The sequence below is a fragment of the Haemaphysalis longicornis genome, unplaced genomic scaffold (assembly GCF_048455015.1).
Source record: "Haemaphysalis longicornis isolate Haplotype H1 unplaced genomic scaffold, Haemaphysalis longicornis Haplotype H1 scaffold_9, whole genome shotgun sequence".
Lineage (NCBI taxonomy): Eukaryota > Metazoa > Arthropoda > Arachnida > Ixodida > Ixodidae > Haemaphysalis > Haemaphysalis longicornis.
The window spans coordinates 1,849,783-1,862,069 of NW_027526460.1; the positions used below are offsets into that span (position 1 = coordinate 1,849,783).

General features: G+C 51.0%; 1 protein-coding gene across 1 annotated transcript; it reads left to right on the forward strand.

The window, feature by feature from the left end:
• Nucleotides 1–8,097: 8,097 nt before the first annotated feature.
• Bonsai (28S ribosomal protein S15, mitochondrial) lies at nt 8,098–12,152 on the forward strand. Its single transcript, XM_077685567.1, has 6 exons — nt 8,098–8,470; nt 8,538–8,616; nt 10,063–10,111; nt 10,198–10,282; nt 10,464–10,522; nt 11,627–12,152. Exons 1-6 carry the CDS (start codon nt 8,194–8,196, stop codon nt 12,017–12,019), a joined length of 942 nt encoding a protein of 313 aa, XP_077541693.1. The 5' UTR covers nt 8,098–8,193; the 3' UTR covers nt 12,020–12,152.
• Nucleotides 12,153–12,287: the final 135 nt, after the last annotated feature.

Genomic DNA, 12,287 nt, shown 5'->3' on the forward strand with positions numbered 1-12,287 from the left:
CTGTGAACGGTGCCTGGATTCCCAAAACGGCTTCATGAGTAGGCCGTAATCCAACACCGTTAGGCAGGGGGAACGGAGACGGCATGGCGACTGGCACAACGTCAAATGCAGGAAACAAGGCCCGAGCAACGTCGGGGGCGAATTGTGCCGGGTCCTTGTTTGACGCAATACAAGCGCTGGCAGCTGCATCTGGAGGCCGACTGCCCGATTCCATTGCGCGAAACGTGCGCCAGAGAGACGCCGTTGAGGAAGATGGGCCTAGAGAGGCGCACCAGTCAAGCCAGCGCTGCCTCGGCAGTCTTTTTTCGTGCCGCCTGGCAGCAGCGGTAAGGCGCTGATACTGAAGCCTGGCTGGTAGGGACGAAGGATCCCGTGCGGAAATTACTTCAGCTTGCTTGCGCTGAGCCCAAAGCTGCAGGAGCCGAAGATCGGGCTTTGGGCGGGACTCCTCCACCCACGTATGTTGAGAGGAGTCCATGAGGACACGCCGAAAAAGAGCGGTGGGATCCGGGATGGGCTCCGAGAAGGATGCATGCAGTGTGGAACGGAAGGTGTCCCAGTTCACCACTGTGCAACGGCGACGAAGGCGACCCGTCGACTCTGGAATAAGGCCCAGGCGAATGGGGTGATGGTCGCTGTCCCAGCAGTCAGCTTCACGTTGCCAGGATACCGTTTGTGCACCCAGCCACCACGACAAGTCAGGTGAATAGGGGGGCATCCGTACGTGGGTACACCGGCGTGTTGGGCTAGTAATGTCATTCAAAAGTGTAAAGCTGGCATCGGTGAAGTGCTCCAAGACCACTCGACCACGCTCACTTGAAGACGGATATCCCCAGTCGCAGTGCGGAGCATTGAAGTCCCCCGCCACAAGAATGGGACACCCAGGGTTAGCTCGCCGTAGTTGGGTAAGCCAACCCAGCCGCAGGCGGGGAGCACGACCACTATAAGGGCGCACGTAGCACGACACCAGTATTACCGCACAACGCGGGAGCTGCACTTTTACCGCCACCACTTCCTGCCAGTCTGTACACCACGAGTTTAGAGGGATGGGGTTTTGAGGAAACCGAGATAGGACATAAACGGCCGCCTTGCCCGGAGGAGTAGAACTTGAGCTGCACCGCCGATCAGGAATGGACGGCTCAGCATACGCCGTAAATTGAGGCAAGCGGGGGAGGGAGTTCGTCTCCTGAAGCAAGAAAGCCCAGGCATGGAGCTTCCCCAGACGTAGCCCTTCACGGATTTCTCCAATTTTTGTAGAGAGACCCCGACAGTTCCACTGAACGATATATTGGTGTGATTCAGGCATGGTAGCGGACTGGTTAGCGAAGTTGGGCGGCGAGCACGGAAACCAGTGTCTGTAGCTGGTGCACCACAAACTGGAGGAGCTCCTTGTGGGTCAGAGTAGAGGGGACAGGCTGTGAGGGAAGGTCAGTCGTAGACGGGGCGTGCTGATGAGCCTTGGAGAATGCACGAGCTGGACGTGGTGGATCTCCAGCGGATTGATGCAAGTTCGGCCGCCGGCGTGTTAATTGAGACCTTCGCGTGTTTAGTTTCTTCATTTCAACTTGCAGTAAAGCCAGCTGTTGGTCTACGGCCACAAGCTCATCCTCCGCAGGAGACAAGGGCGTCTCAGAAACAGCTTTCAGGCGACGGCGCAAACTACGAACAGCGTCTCGATATGTTGGCTGCGAGGGAGGCTCCGTAGCTTCCTCCTCCTCCACTGCATCCTCATCCTCTTCCGCCAAACAGTCGAAACGGTTGAACGTTGAGGTTGGGTCTGGCTGGGAACGAGCACGCCATGCACGGCGCTTCGCACGCGTGGCCTTGCTCTTGGTGGGGCAGCCTTTATCTGTGATCTCATGGTCGTCAGAGCGACAAAGACCACACTTAAACTTTGGCTGTTGAGGTGGAGTAGTTTCGACCTGTGGCCTCTCCTTCTCGCCAATGCAGACATTCAGTTCAAGTGCTAGGCATGAATGCTAGTACAGCAATCTTCACGGAAGAGAGCGATTTAAAATGAAGCACTCATAATCCCCAACCAAGTACTGAATAGCATGAAGTCAACGTTAAAACATTTTTCGTTCGTCCGCAGTGTCCACAATGTCTTTGGCACCTCACTGCACCTAGCCTAGCTAGGACTTCGTGCTGTGGAAAGCAAAGATTGGCTCGCTTCCGCACGTGCCTGTTCGTTTAGACCAATAAAAATTAAAGCACGCAGTTACAAGCAATTAAGCATCAGCAAAGACCAGGGCTGTAGCCATAAATTTTTTTCGGAAGGGGTTATGGGCCATCGGAAGGCAGGAGTTTTGCCCAAGGGAACACGAATTCTCGCTTACGCGCTGCCCGGAAAAACTTTCGGAGAAGGTTCGAACCCACAACCCCCCCCCCCCCCCTCTTGCAACTTTACTTGCAATGACTGTGCCCAAGGTCTGATGAACCTAACACACACGAATGCTCGAGTTCACCGCCCTGCTGCGACACTTTTTTTTTTTTTGTTTTGATGCAGTACGATATCGGTCATCCTAACTTTTTATGGTACTGGTACTGGTACTACAACGGAGTTATGGTGGAGTCAGTGACTGCCGAACAGGCAACATGAGCAACACGCTTACAGCAGATACGCGACGCGTTCATACAACAGCTCGACGCAACACTTTACAATGGTGTAACTGTCCACAGCGGCTACGTTGACAGAAACTCGGGCATCAAACAAAAAGCCAAAGCGAACCCACCGCTACCGCTGCAGAAGGGCGCACTTGCGCAATAGTGATAAAAAAACGCCTTACCGCAGTGATAGCTTCTCGATGCTATGCGCAGTACTATGCGTGATAGAAGTAAAAACAACAAAAAAAAGGCCCACGGCCCAGGAAGTGACGAAAATGTCTTTATCACGTGACTTTTGGCTGTGGCGTCACGACCTCGATCTGTTGATGGCCGGTAAGAGCGTCCCCTCGCACGCTGCGCGCGGCTCAGCCAGCGGCGGCAACATGGCGGCGGCTTCGGCCGCGAAGTGGTGTGGAGATCCCGAGCGACTGCATCTAACAGCTCTCTAAAATGCTGCTCAGGCCACACAGGAAGTTGCTTGTGCGGTAAAGAAGCTTATAATGGGGGCCAAAACGGTACTATAAACCATCATCCGCGCCGCTAGTGAAAGTGCCCATGCAATATCTGCAGGAGTAGTAAGCCTAACCATCTCTGTCTTAGCCAGCTGGCTGTCTCGAACGCTTCGAAACTTAGGCGCGCGCCTCCCCATTGGGGTAAGTCTGCTAGCTCGTCGCACTGTCGCGCGCGTCGCGCGTCAGTTTCTGACCGAGACAGAAGGGGCCGTGGGCGCGATATCGTCGATGCAAGCGTGAAAATATTGCGCTAGCAACGCCGACGCGCACGAATCGCGTGTATAAACGTGCCATGCGGCTCACGCTTCACTATCTGCTTTGAAATAAAACTTGGCGAGTTAGCACAGGACCGGGATAATTGGAGATTAATCGGAGGCCTTTGCCCTGCAGTGGGCGTAGATATGATGATGATGATGATGATGAAAGCTTGGCAGGAGTTCACGTGACTAACTCCGAGGGGTCGAGATGGAGAGGGAATTGCAAGGGTAAGTAGCAGGAAAGGGGAAAGGGACGAAAGTTCAAGGTGGCTTAATTTGTTACTGGCTGTAACCCGGTTCATTTAACAGTTTTGAGCTTCGGAGAAAGTGATCTTGCCTGACTGACCATGTCGTTCAGGAGGAACGCTACAGGAACACTTCAGGGAAAGCATTTTATGATAAAACTTTCTCTGCAAAGCTACTCTTCGTGAAGAATGTGGTCGACGTTTTCACTGATTTTTTTGTCTTCGTTTCAAATAAGTTAGTCGTTGGTCCACCTACTCAATAATCATCATAGGTGAACCTCTTTCACAAGTTGATGGGCCCTTCATGAAGACAGTCTTACCGCTCAAAAAAGCCAGAGTTGCCGTTGTTGCAAACCTAGTCCCCTGCAAATTCGAAAGCGAGTGTAGAAGTCGGAGAAGAGATGTAGCATGCAATTTCGTATTGGGAACCCGGAGAGAAACAGACATTTAGGCTGGGCGCTAAAAGCTTTTGCATAAAATGCACTCAGTACATTCTGTCACGTGTAACTGTGTTCCGTTCATTATGGTTTCACGAAACGTTCTGTAGCCTACCGATTGGAATCTACCCCGATAGTCATTTTTTAAATAAAACTTAAAGTTCTTTCATGATCTGTTGTTGGCTCATGCAGGGAATGCATGTACACACTCGCACGGACTCTTTCGGTGCTTGTCTTGAGGCACTTCATAGTCACTGCTAAAAGACATCGGTGTGGCAGAGGCACGTGTGCTCCGAAGGAATTTTACTCCTTTAAACATTTCTGTGTGACCAGGATGCTGCTTTTGGGGCTCCTCTCGGTTGTTTTGCTCCCATTCTAGCAATATTTCTCAAATCTCGTTCTGGCTGCTCCAAAAGCAGATTTTGCTGCTCCACAACCTAATTTTGGCTGCTCCAAAAGCTGCTCCAAAATGACTCGACCCAATCACATACTGCAAATGCTCTCGCAACCGTTTCTTTTCTGTTCAACTAAAGGAACAGCTTCCGCGTAGCGGCTCAAATGGTCCACGAAGACCAATATGTACTTGCTCCCCGCTGAAGTAGTTGGCAGTGCAGTGGACCCACTATGTCCATCGCAGTGCGCTGAAATGGGTTGCTAACTCAAGCATCTGTAAAGGAGTGCGCTTCTGATTCTTGGGGGTTTATGAACGGCGCAGGAGAGGCATTTGCGACAGTACCCCACAACGTCTCGTCGCATCCCGGGCCAAAAATACGCCCTGCTAATCCTTTGACGCGTCTTACGAGCTCCTGGTGACCCGCGTACGGAGCATCGTGGTGAAGTCGTAACAGCTCGGTACCACTAGACGCCCTTTAGTATCGTCTGGTTTGTCTCTGAACCGGAGTAGTCCTCCGATCACGACCGCCGGCCTGAAGTGACTTGAGTATGGGCTGTAGCTGCGGGTCGTCGTCCTGTTCCCGCTTTATACGGGCCTCTTCAACTACCGGCGCGAAATCCTCGACTACCCGGATTGCTGCCCTACTCAATGTATCGGCGCTCTCCCTGCCCTGTAAATGACTTCGAAGTCGCACTCCTGCAAGAGTAGGTTCCATCTTGCTAGCCTGGAGTTCGGGTCGCGTGCGCTCATCAGCCATTTTAAGGGCTGGCAGTCAGTGACAATGCGGAAGTGCCGCCCGTACAGAAAACAGCGGAAATGACGGACGGCCCATGCTACGGCGAGGCATTCCTGTTCCGTGGCTTCATATACTTCTGCTCCGCGGAGTTCAATTGGCGACTCGCGTATGCTATCGGATGTTCCTTCCCCTCAAACTCCTGTGACAGCACCGCTCCTACAGCCGCCTTCGACGCGTCTGTCGCGAGTGTGAATGGTCTACTGAAATCGGGGAACCTTAACACTGGGGCCTCCGTCAACTTCATTTTCATAGAAGGAAGGCCGTCTGCTCTACTTCGCCCCAGTGGAACGGTTTCTTGGTGGTAAGTTGTGTCAACGGACGAGCCTGCGCTGCGGAGTTGGGAATGTGTCGCCGATAGTAGGACAAAAGGCTCAGTAATTGCCGCACCTCGGTCTTTGTCATGGGCTCAGGGAAGTCACGCACGCACTGTACTTTACCCGGGTCGGGACGCACGCCTTCTGCCGATACAATATGTCCGAGGTATGTGACTTCGGGCCTAAGGAACTGGCATTTGGAAAATTTGACTTTAAGGCCCGCCGCCCGTATTCTCCGGAATACGTTCCGCAGGTCGGTCAGGTGGTCCTCAAATGAGCTGCTGTACACCATAATGTCATCGAGATACACATGACAGACCTTGCCCAACAGTCCTGCCAAGATGACGTCGGCCGCGCGTTGCCATACGGCATACGTCGCCACAGGTAATGCCCCGGCGGCGTGTTGAAAGCGGTCTTTTCCCATACCATTCTCGTGCATTTCTATCTGCCAATAACCGGAAGCCATATCAACGACTGTAAAAAACTTGGTGGAGCCTAGCTCTGACAGCGTCTCAGAAATGTTCGGTAGCGGGTACGGGTCGTAGAGCACTGCACGGGCCCGGGCCGGCCCGAAAGCCCGTGCCCGACCCGAACCGCGGGCCGGGCCGGGCCGCCCGAAGTCGATTATCGGCGGGCCCGGGCTCAATGCCGCGGGCCCGGGCCGGGCTCGGGCTCGACTCCATGGGCCCGGGCTAGGCTCGGGCTTGAATTCATAGGCACGGCCCCTAATAGTTCCGAGGCGAAGTGTAGAAAAGAGCATTAAAATGAATATTCTGAGTTTATTTTTACGCGCTTCTTGATGTTACTTGTACGAAATGTTTTAAAAACGTGTTTTGCTAGGTCTGATAGTCACTATACTGTAATTTTAATGACGTTTTATGTACTGAATCAAGATTTTATATTTGCGTGTATAATATACCTGACACGATTACAAGGAATGCCCTAGCGGGGAAGGAATGAATTCAGACAACCTGGAGCTGTGTACCTATAGTCTACCTGTGTATACGTCTACGTACATGAGTCTTCAAAGGAGCCATGAAGTGAAAACAAAAGTTTGCTTTATTCGAAAGATTAGGTGTTTCATAGTACCCTAAGCGCTTTCCCGGAAGCAAATGATGCTTTATTCACTGAGAAATAAGGCAATTTAAAACAACATTTTAAATCTCCCGCTAAATTGCACATTTCGTGACGTGAACAATGGCATCATACGAGCCGGTTTATGAAACATACTTAGTATGTCGACTCCATATAGTACCCACACGCGGGAATCAAACAGGAACCGGAACTCGTGACGAAACCGACACGGCGGCCATTTTAAAAATACTAGTAAAACCTAGTGCACCCGCAGCCCTAGTCATGGAATCGCCTGATCCGGAGAACAAAACTCTCGCCGAGAAGCTCGGGCTTGCATTTAACAACCTCACACCACTTGAACGCTCAATGCTTCTAAGTGCACGAGCGGCAGGAGTTGTGGGATACGCGGATGGACCGGAAAGCGACCATTCCGCGATAGCCACAACAGACGAACGCCAAGCCGTCGGCACCGCTGCCTCGTCAGCCCCGTCGCGACGGACGAATACAGACTGGTACGTATGTGCCGTATTTTTATTACAGTTAATAATAGTTCAATTTCAGTAGCAGTATCGCAAGCGTGTGCGATATTTTTGCATACAACTTGTGGCACGCGCTGTTTGACCTAAATTTCTTCGTACATATGTAACAATACAAGCAACGTATATCCAAATGAAAAGGAATGTGAAGTGTTTTTTTTTACATAAGCTTGGGCAATATCTCATTATTATTTGAGATTCTAGCCCTCGTTTGTCTCCGCTATCGGAAGTTTCTTTTCTGCATCCTGCGAGAAGTTCCTGCATTCGTAACTAGATGCACTAGTTGCAAAATTTCTAACTGTGCCACCAGAACCATGTTTGGCCGCTTAATCGATAGACATAATCTTCTAATCAAATGGCACTTTTAGTAAGAAATGAGCGAAATTCCCGCTGCGACGTAACAGCTAGAGGCGAACGGACGCGCGCGGTAGCGTGTTTCCGTCTACAAAACGGTGTAGCGGCAAAACTTGCGGTGAAGCAGCCTCGGTATAGTGAAAACTAGTTCACTGTAGCCTCGGAGCTGCCTCAGAAACGACAGCAGACAGCAGTGCCGCCGCATCATCATGGAGTATTCTTGGTATTCTTTCCTCCATGTCATCATGAAATCATAGAGAAAGAAAATTTTTTATTTCTCTATGCTGTTGGCGCGGCGGCGCGCCGACCCTACTCCAGTTAAGGTCCCTTAACTCCAGTTATGGTTCTTTCCATGGTTCTTTCGACCATCGCATGTTTCGACATGGTTTCGACGTTTCGACCATAACGCACCGGTGCGGTTTATCGAAGATGCTATTAAGGAACTTTATGGCTTGCCCCAACGCAGGGGGCAGTGTCACTTGCAATGAAGTCAATTTCATTTTTGTTGAACTATTGGGACTTTTCATGTCTATTTTGTACAACTTTTTTGTGGTCGTCGTCGTCGTCATCATCATCATGATCATATACCGTCATACCGTTTCGTAAGAAAGATGTCCGCGCACATTCGTGAGGTGATGTAGGGCGCCCGTTGGCATAGTTTGACATCAGTATGAGTAGTTTTGTACGGCTGTCGGGCTCTGTGAGCGCCCTGAGGTCGCTTTTTTCCAAGCTGTCGGTTTCTGAGGGCACTACATGGGCCGCAGTGCACACGGCAGCGGCCGCCGATCGCAGCCAGCCCGACTCCGTGTTGTGCCGGCGGGCATGCCCCGGCCCACCCGTGCACGTTTCCAGGCGTTTCAGGAACAGGAAGATATTGTCATGGCCCACGGATTACCTGCCCTACGAGTGGTCGTACCCGGCTCCTCTCGACATCATCGCCAAGTCTGGTATGTTTCGCGTCTCCGGAAGCTGCGCCACAACGGCGTGTTGCTCTCTGACGGCCATCGTTCGCAGGGGACCTCGTTCAGGACACGGGACCGACTGACCCGGCCATGCCGTTATCCGGATTCGAACTGTCTGACGAGCTGAAGACGTGCGTTTTGCGGCCTTTGTCTTGTTTTTTCCCCCCTTGCTCATCAGTGCGTAGTCTCTTATATTTGCCTGCTCAATGCAGCTCCGTATTTTATTTGCCCATAGGATTTCTATAGCGGGAGCAGTTTCGGGCTGCCCAGGAACTGCCCAAAGCTGCTCTGGGCAGGCAAATAAAAGAGACCAAGTTGCTCACAGTTGCGTAGGCGAGGGAATGAGTTGTCCAGGTGTCGTTGTTGCTTAAGCAATCACTATCCTTGGTGCATCAGTGTTCGTTGGTGAATGCTTCATGAAAGACATTAACGCAACCGCGCAGACATAGAAAAAAGTAGTTGTTTACAGCGGAAAACCTCGGTGGTGGGACTAACTTAAAAGTGACCCCCCTCCCCCTCAGAAATGGTAAGGCAAATAAGGAGAGACCCGAGGACTCGCATCTGTCTCCTCGTGCCGTGATTGTGTAAAAAAAATATTACAAGTTCAAATGCGCAGAAATGAAAAGAAAAAAAAAATACAGAAAGGCTGCTCTGGTTGGTTCACCACTCAAGCTAGAAGTGATAACAAAGGCTATACGATGACGTTACACTCTGAAAGAAAGAAAAACAACTATACAGTGCGGCTTGATAGATAGATCAATAGATACAACTTTATTTGAGCCAATGAAGTCACCGTTGAGGCGGCCTCCGACGGGGTGGTCCCTTATTCACAGGGCCCATAAACGGCCAGCTTGAAATCTGGTGAGTCAGACAGAAAGGGCAGATAAGTGTGGGCTGGTTGTCACTGGCCGTTTACGTCCATTTCGCAGGCAGCAACTGCGTAAATATTTGCCAGTTGCAAATGTCAGATCAGAACTGATCAATGATGATTGCTTACCAAGTTAGGCCAAGCATGGCTTCCCAGGTGTCTGCACAAATTATGCACCTGAAAATTCCTGCGGTTCTTTGATAGGCATAATTTCTAAGGACAAGATTATGAGGGGCGGTTTGATATTGTTAATAAAAAGTCCCAGCCGATGTGGCACAAAGCAACGAAACTTTTGACAAACGAATAATTCTGAGCACACCTAAGCACCTCTTACGAGTTTCAAGTTCAGAAGCAATACTGCCGCTGAGTGCTCCCTCAGTTGCGGCTGGCAGTGCGCTATGGGTGATGTTGCACAGAGTGCGCTGTGGAACGCGTCGCAGCCAATGGACGGTTTGGAGCTATGCTTCTGCCACACACGCTGGCCACTTAATGCTGCCGCATTTAAACGTTACCAATTCTCTCCATACTGTCATGCAAGCTACAGCGTTGCGTAGTTCAATGAAATTATGTGTGTGCGCACACTTGCATGTTTGGAGCCTCACAGCTGCTTCACTTACAAGGTTTGGCTGTTAGCTGTCAGTGGTCGGCCGAAACCTTTCATGCACAATCACACAAAATGCTAACTTGTGTCGTTCTTGTTAACGTATAGGGCATCACCGGAGGTCAAACGAGTCTTCAGCCTGCAACTTGGAAGCCCGGTGAGTGGCTGCAATCGGACATTAGAGCGTGTTGTATTCAGTTTTTTTCAGTTGTAGAATATGTTACATGCTCCTCCCTTTAACAGAGGCAAGTTCACGAGGCCAAAAAATATGAATTTCTGAAGCGTTGCCAGAGGCACCCATACGATTTCAATTCTTTCGAGTACAAAGGTAAGCAAAGAGTTCCTGAAATCATCCTGTATGGTTTTTGTGAGTGGAGACAACCATTCAGACAAATGATACCAGCGTGTTGGCAAGTTTCACGAGTCACCACAACTTTTTACTTTGGCACGATGATGGTTCTCATCGAAGTGTACTCCTAATAAATTTTTTTGGCTTCTCTTTTTTTCAGTGGCTCACAAGACCTTTTTGGTCAGAAAATATAAAGAATTGTTTCACCAGTTCCCAAGGGTTAGTAGAGGTGGTGTTCATTGAAAAGTGCAGCTGTCAATTTTTTCACTTGGCAACACTGGAAACGGCCACGGACATGGCGTGGCTTGTGCCACTGCGCCCGCACGTCAAAGGACCACCGGCGTGCATCGTCTGCTGTTTCCATTCGATTCTCAATGGTGCTGTCAACAGAGATGTTATTGATTGCACTCACATTGGACTCGGGGCATTACTTTGCATTTGGGGGGGGTAGAGTTTGGAGCGTCCCGCACACATCATGTGCTTAGCACGGGCAAGTACCGCCATCCCGCGGAGCCCGACGTAACCACTAACGGTGCACTCACAGGGTTGCCAGCATGCGTGCCTCGCCAGTGGATACAAGCCATAAGGCACACATCGGCGGAGTAGGTTTCCGCTGGTCTGAGTAGTAGGCAGAATGCGTGCGTCTTGCTGTGTCGAGGTTCCACCGCTTTGGGCATGTTTGTGGTGCTTTTCACCGGAATTGTTTCTCCGGATGTCAGGTTCAGCAGCAAAGGCAAACATTTGTTGGCACTTTAGTTACCTGGAGCAACTTCTACGTAGCGTCACCCCTTTCACACTGTGTGTGCAAGTCAACAGAGATCTGAACATGCTATAAAACACGTGTGCTCCGTTTGTATTATGTCGTGGAACCCATTAACCGCTGAATGCACCCAGGGAATACAATTAGCATTGAGGAGCAAATTATGTGTGCACAATAATTATCTGTAGTGTTGCAACTGCTCTAGGAACGCACAAGGTAGCGGAGCAAAATAAGGCAAGTTTTTATGGTTGAATAAATAGCACTCTTCCATTTGTTAGTCCAAACCTAGCTTGCCAGCAGTCCTGGGCTGCTCTCACAGCAGGAATTATATGGGCCTACACAGTACGAAGCTACTCCACTGCAGTGGAAAATAACGGAAGTGAGGAGAGCGGCTGTCTTGTGGGCTCGCACAGCTCCTAATGGCGGCACTCTTTTTTATTGATCCCGAGGAGAGAGCTAGCTTATCAACGCCCGAGAGCAAGGCAGTGTGGTTTCCTGTTGCATCACCCGAACAGACGAGTATGCTCGGGTGCCAAAGAATTGCTTTGCATCCCCTTTCACAGCGCAAAGACCTCAAGGACGCCCTCTGCCAGAAGATCCAGAAGCGCAACCGGCTGCTGAAGTACCTGCACCGGTACGACCGCGAGCGGTTCCACTTTGTCTCGCGAGCGCTGCAGGTGACATATGTGCCGGCTCCCATGCACCGCGTGACGCTGCCAGTCTCGAAGAAGGGTGACCTGCGGAGGCTGACGCGCGAGTACTGTGACAAGCTCAAGGAGGAGAAGATGCAGGCCTTCCACCAGAAGCTCAGGGCCGAGCGGGCGGCCTTTCTGGAGGAGAAGCACCGGGCCCTGGAGTGGATACGCACTCAGGAGGAGAGGTTTGCGCTCAGTGAGGAGGAACGCAGGAGCACCGAGTGCGAAGGCGTCCTGGACAAGATCAAGCACACCGAGTGATGGGCGTCTTGTCCCAAGGACGCTGCGGTGTCTCCAGCCTTGGGTGGGGGCGATTGTGGGAAAACGTAGTGCACTGGTGCTTCTACTTGGGTTCCATTTAAAGCCACAGTGAATAAAGTGGACGTGAAGAAAACTGGGCGTGTTGGTGCACACTTTAAAGGTAGCAACGCATATAGACACAAACGGAGAGAAGACGACAAGGAGTGCAGGCTATGCGCGATTCTTCAAACCGTGTAAAATTTTTTCTACAGCACGGTGTCAGCACGGA

What these genes read in the sequence shown, in the direction of transcription:
- Bonsai (XM_077685567.1), top strand. Translation starts at nt 8,194, where the DNA reads ATGAGTAGTTTTGTACGGCTGTCGGGCTCTGTGAGCGCCCTGAGGTCG. An exon ending in CAATTCTTTCGAGTACAAAG is followed by an intron (nt 10,283 to 10,463) that starts GTAAGCAAAGAG and finishes TCTTTTTTTCAG; the next exon opens with TGGCTCACAAGACCTTTTTG. An exon ending in TGTTTCACCAGTTCCCAAGG is followed by an intron (nt 10,523 to 11,626) that starts GTTAGTAGAGGT and finishes CCCCTTTCACAG; the next exon opens with CGCAAAGACCTCAAGGACGC.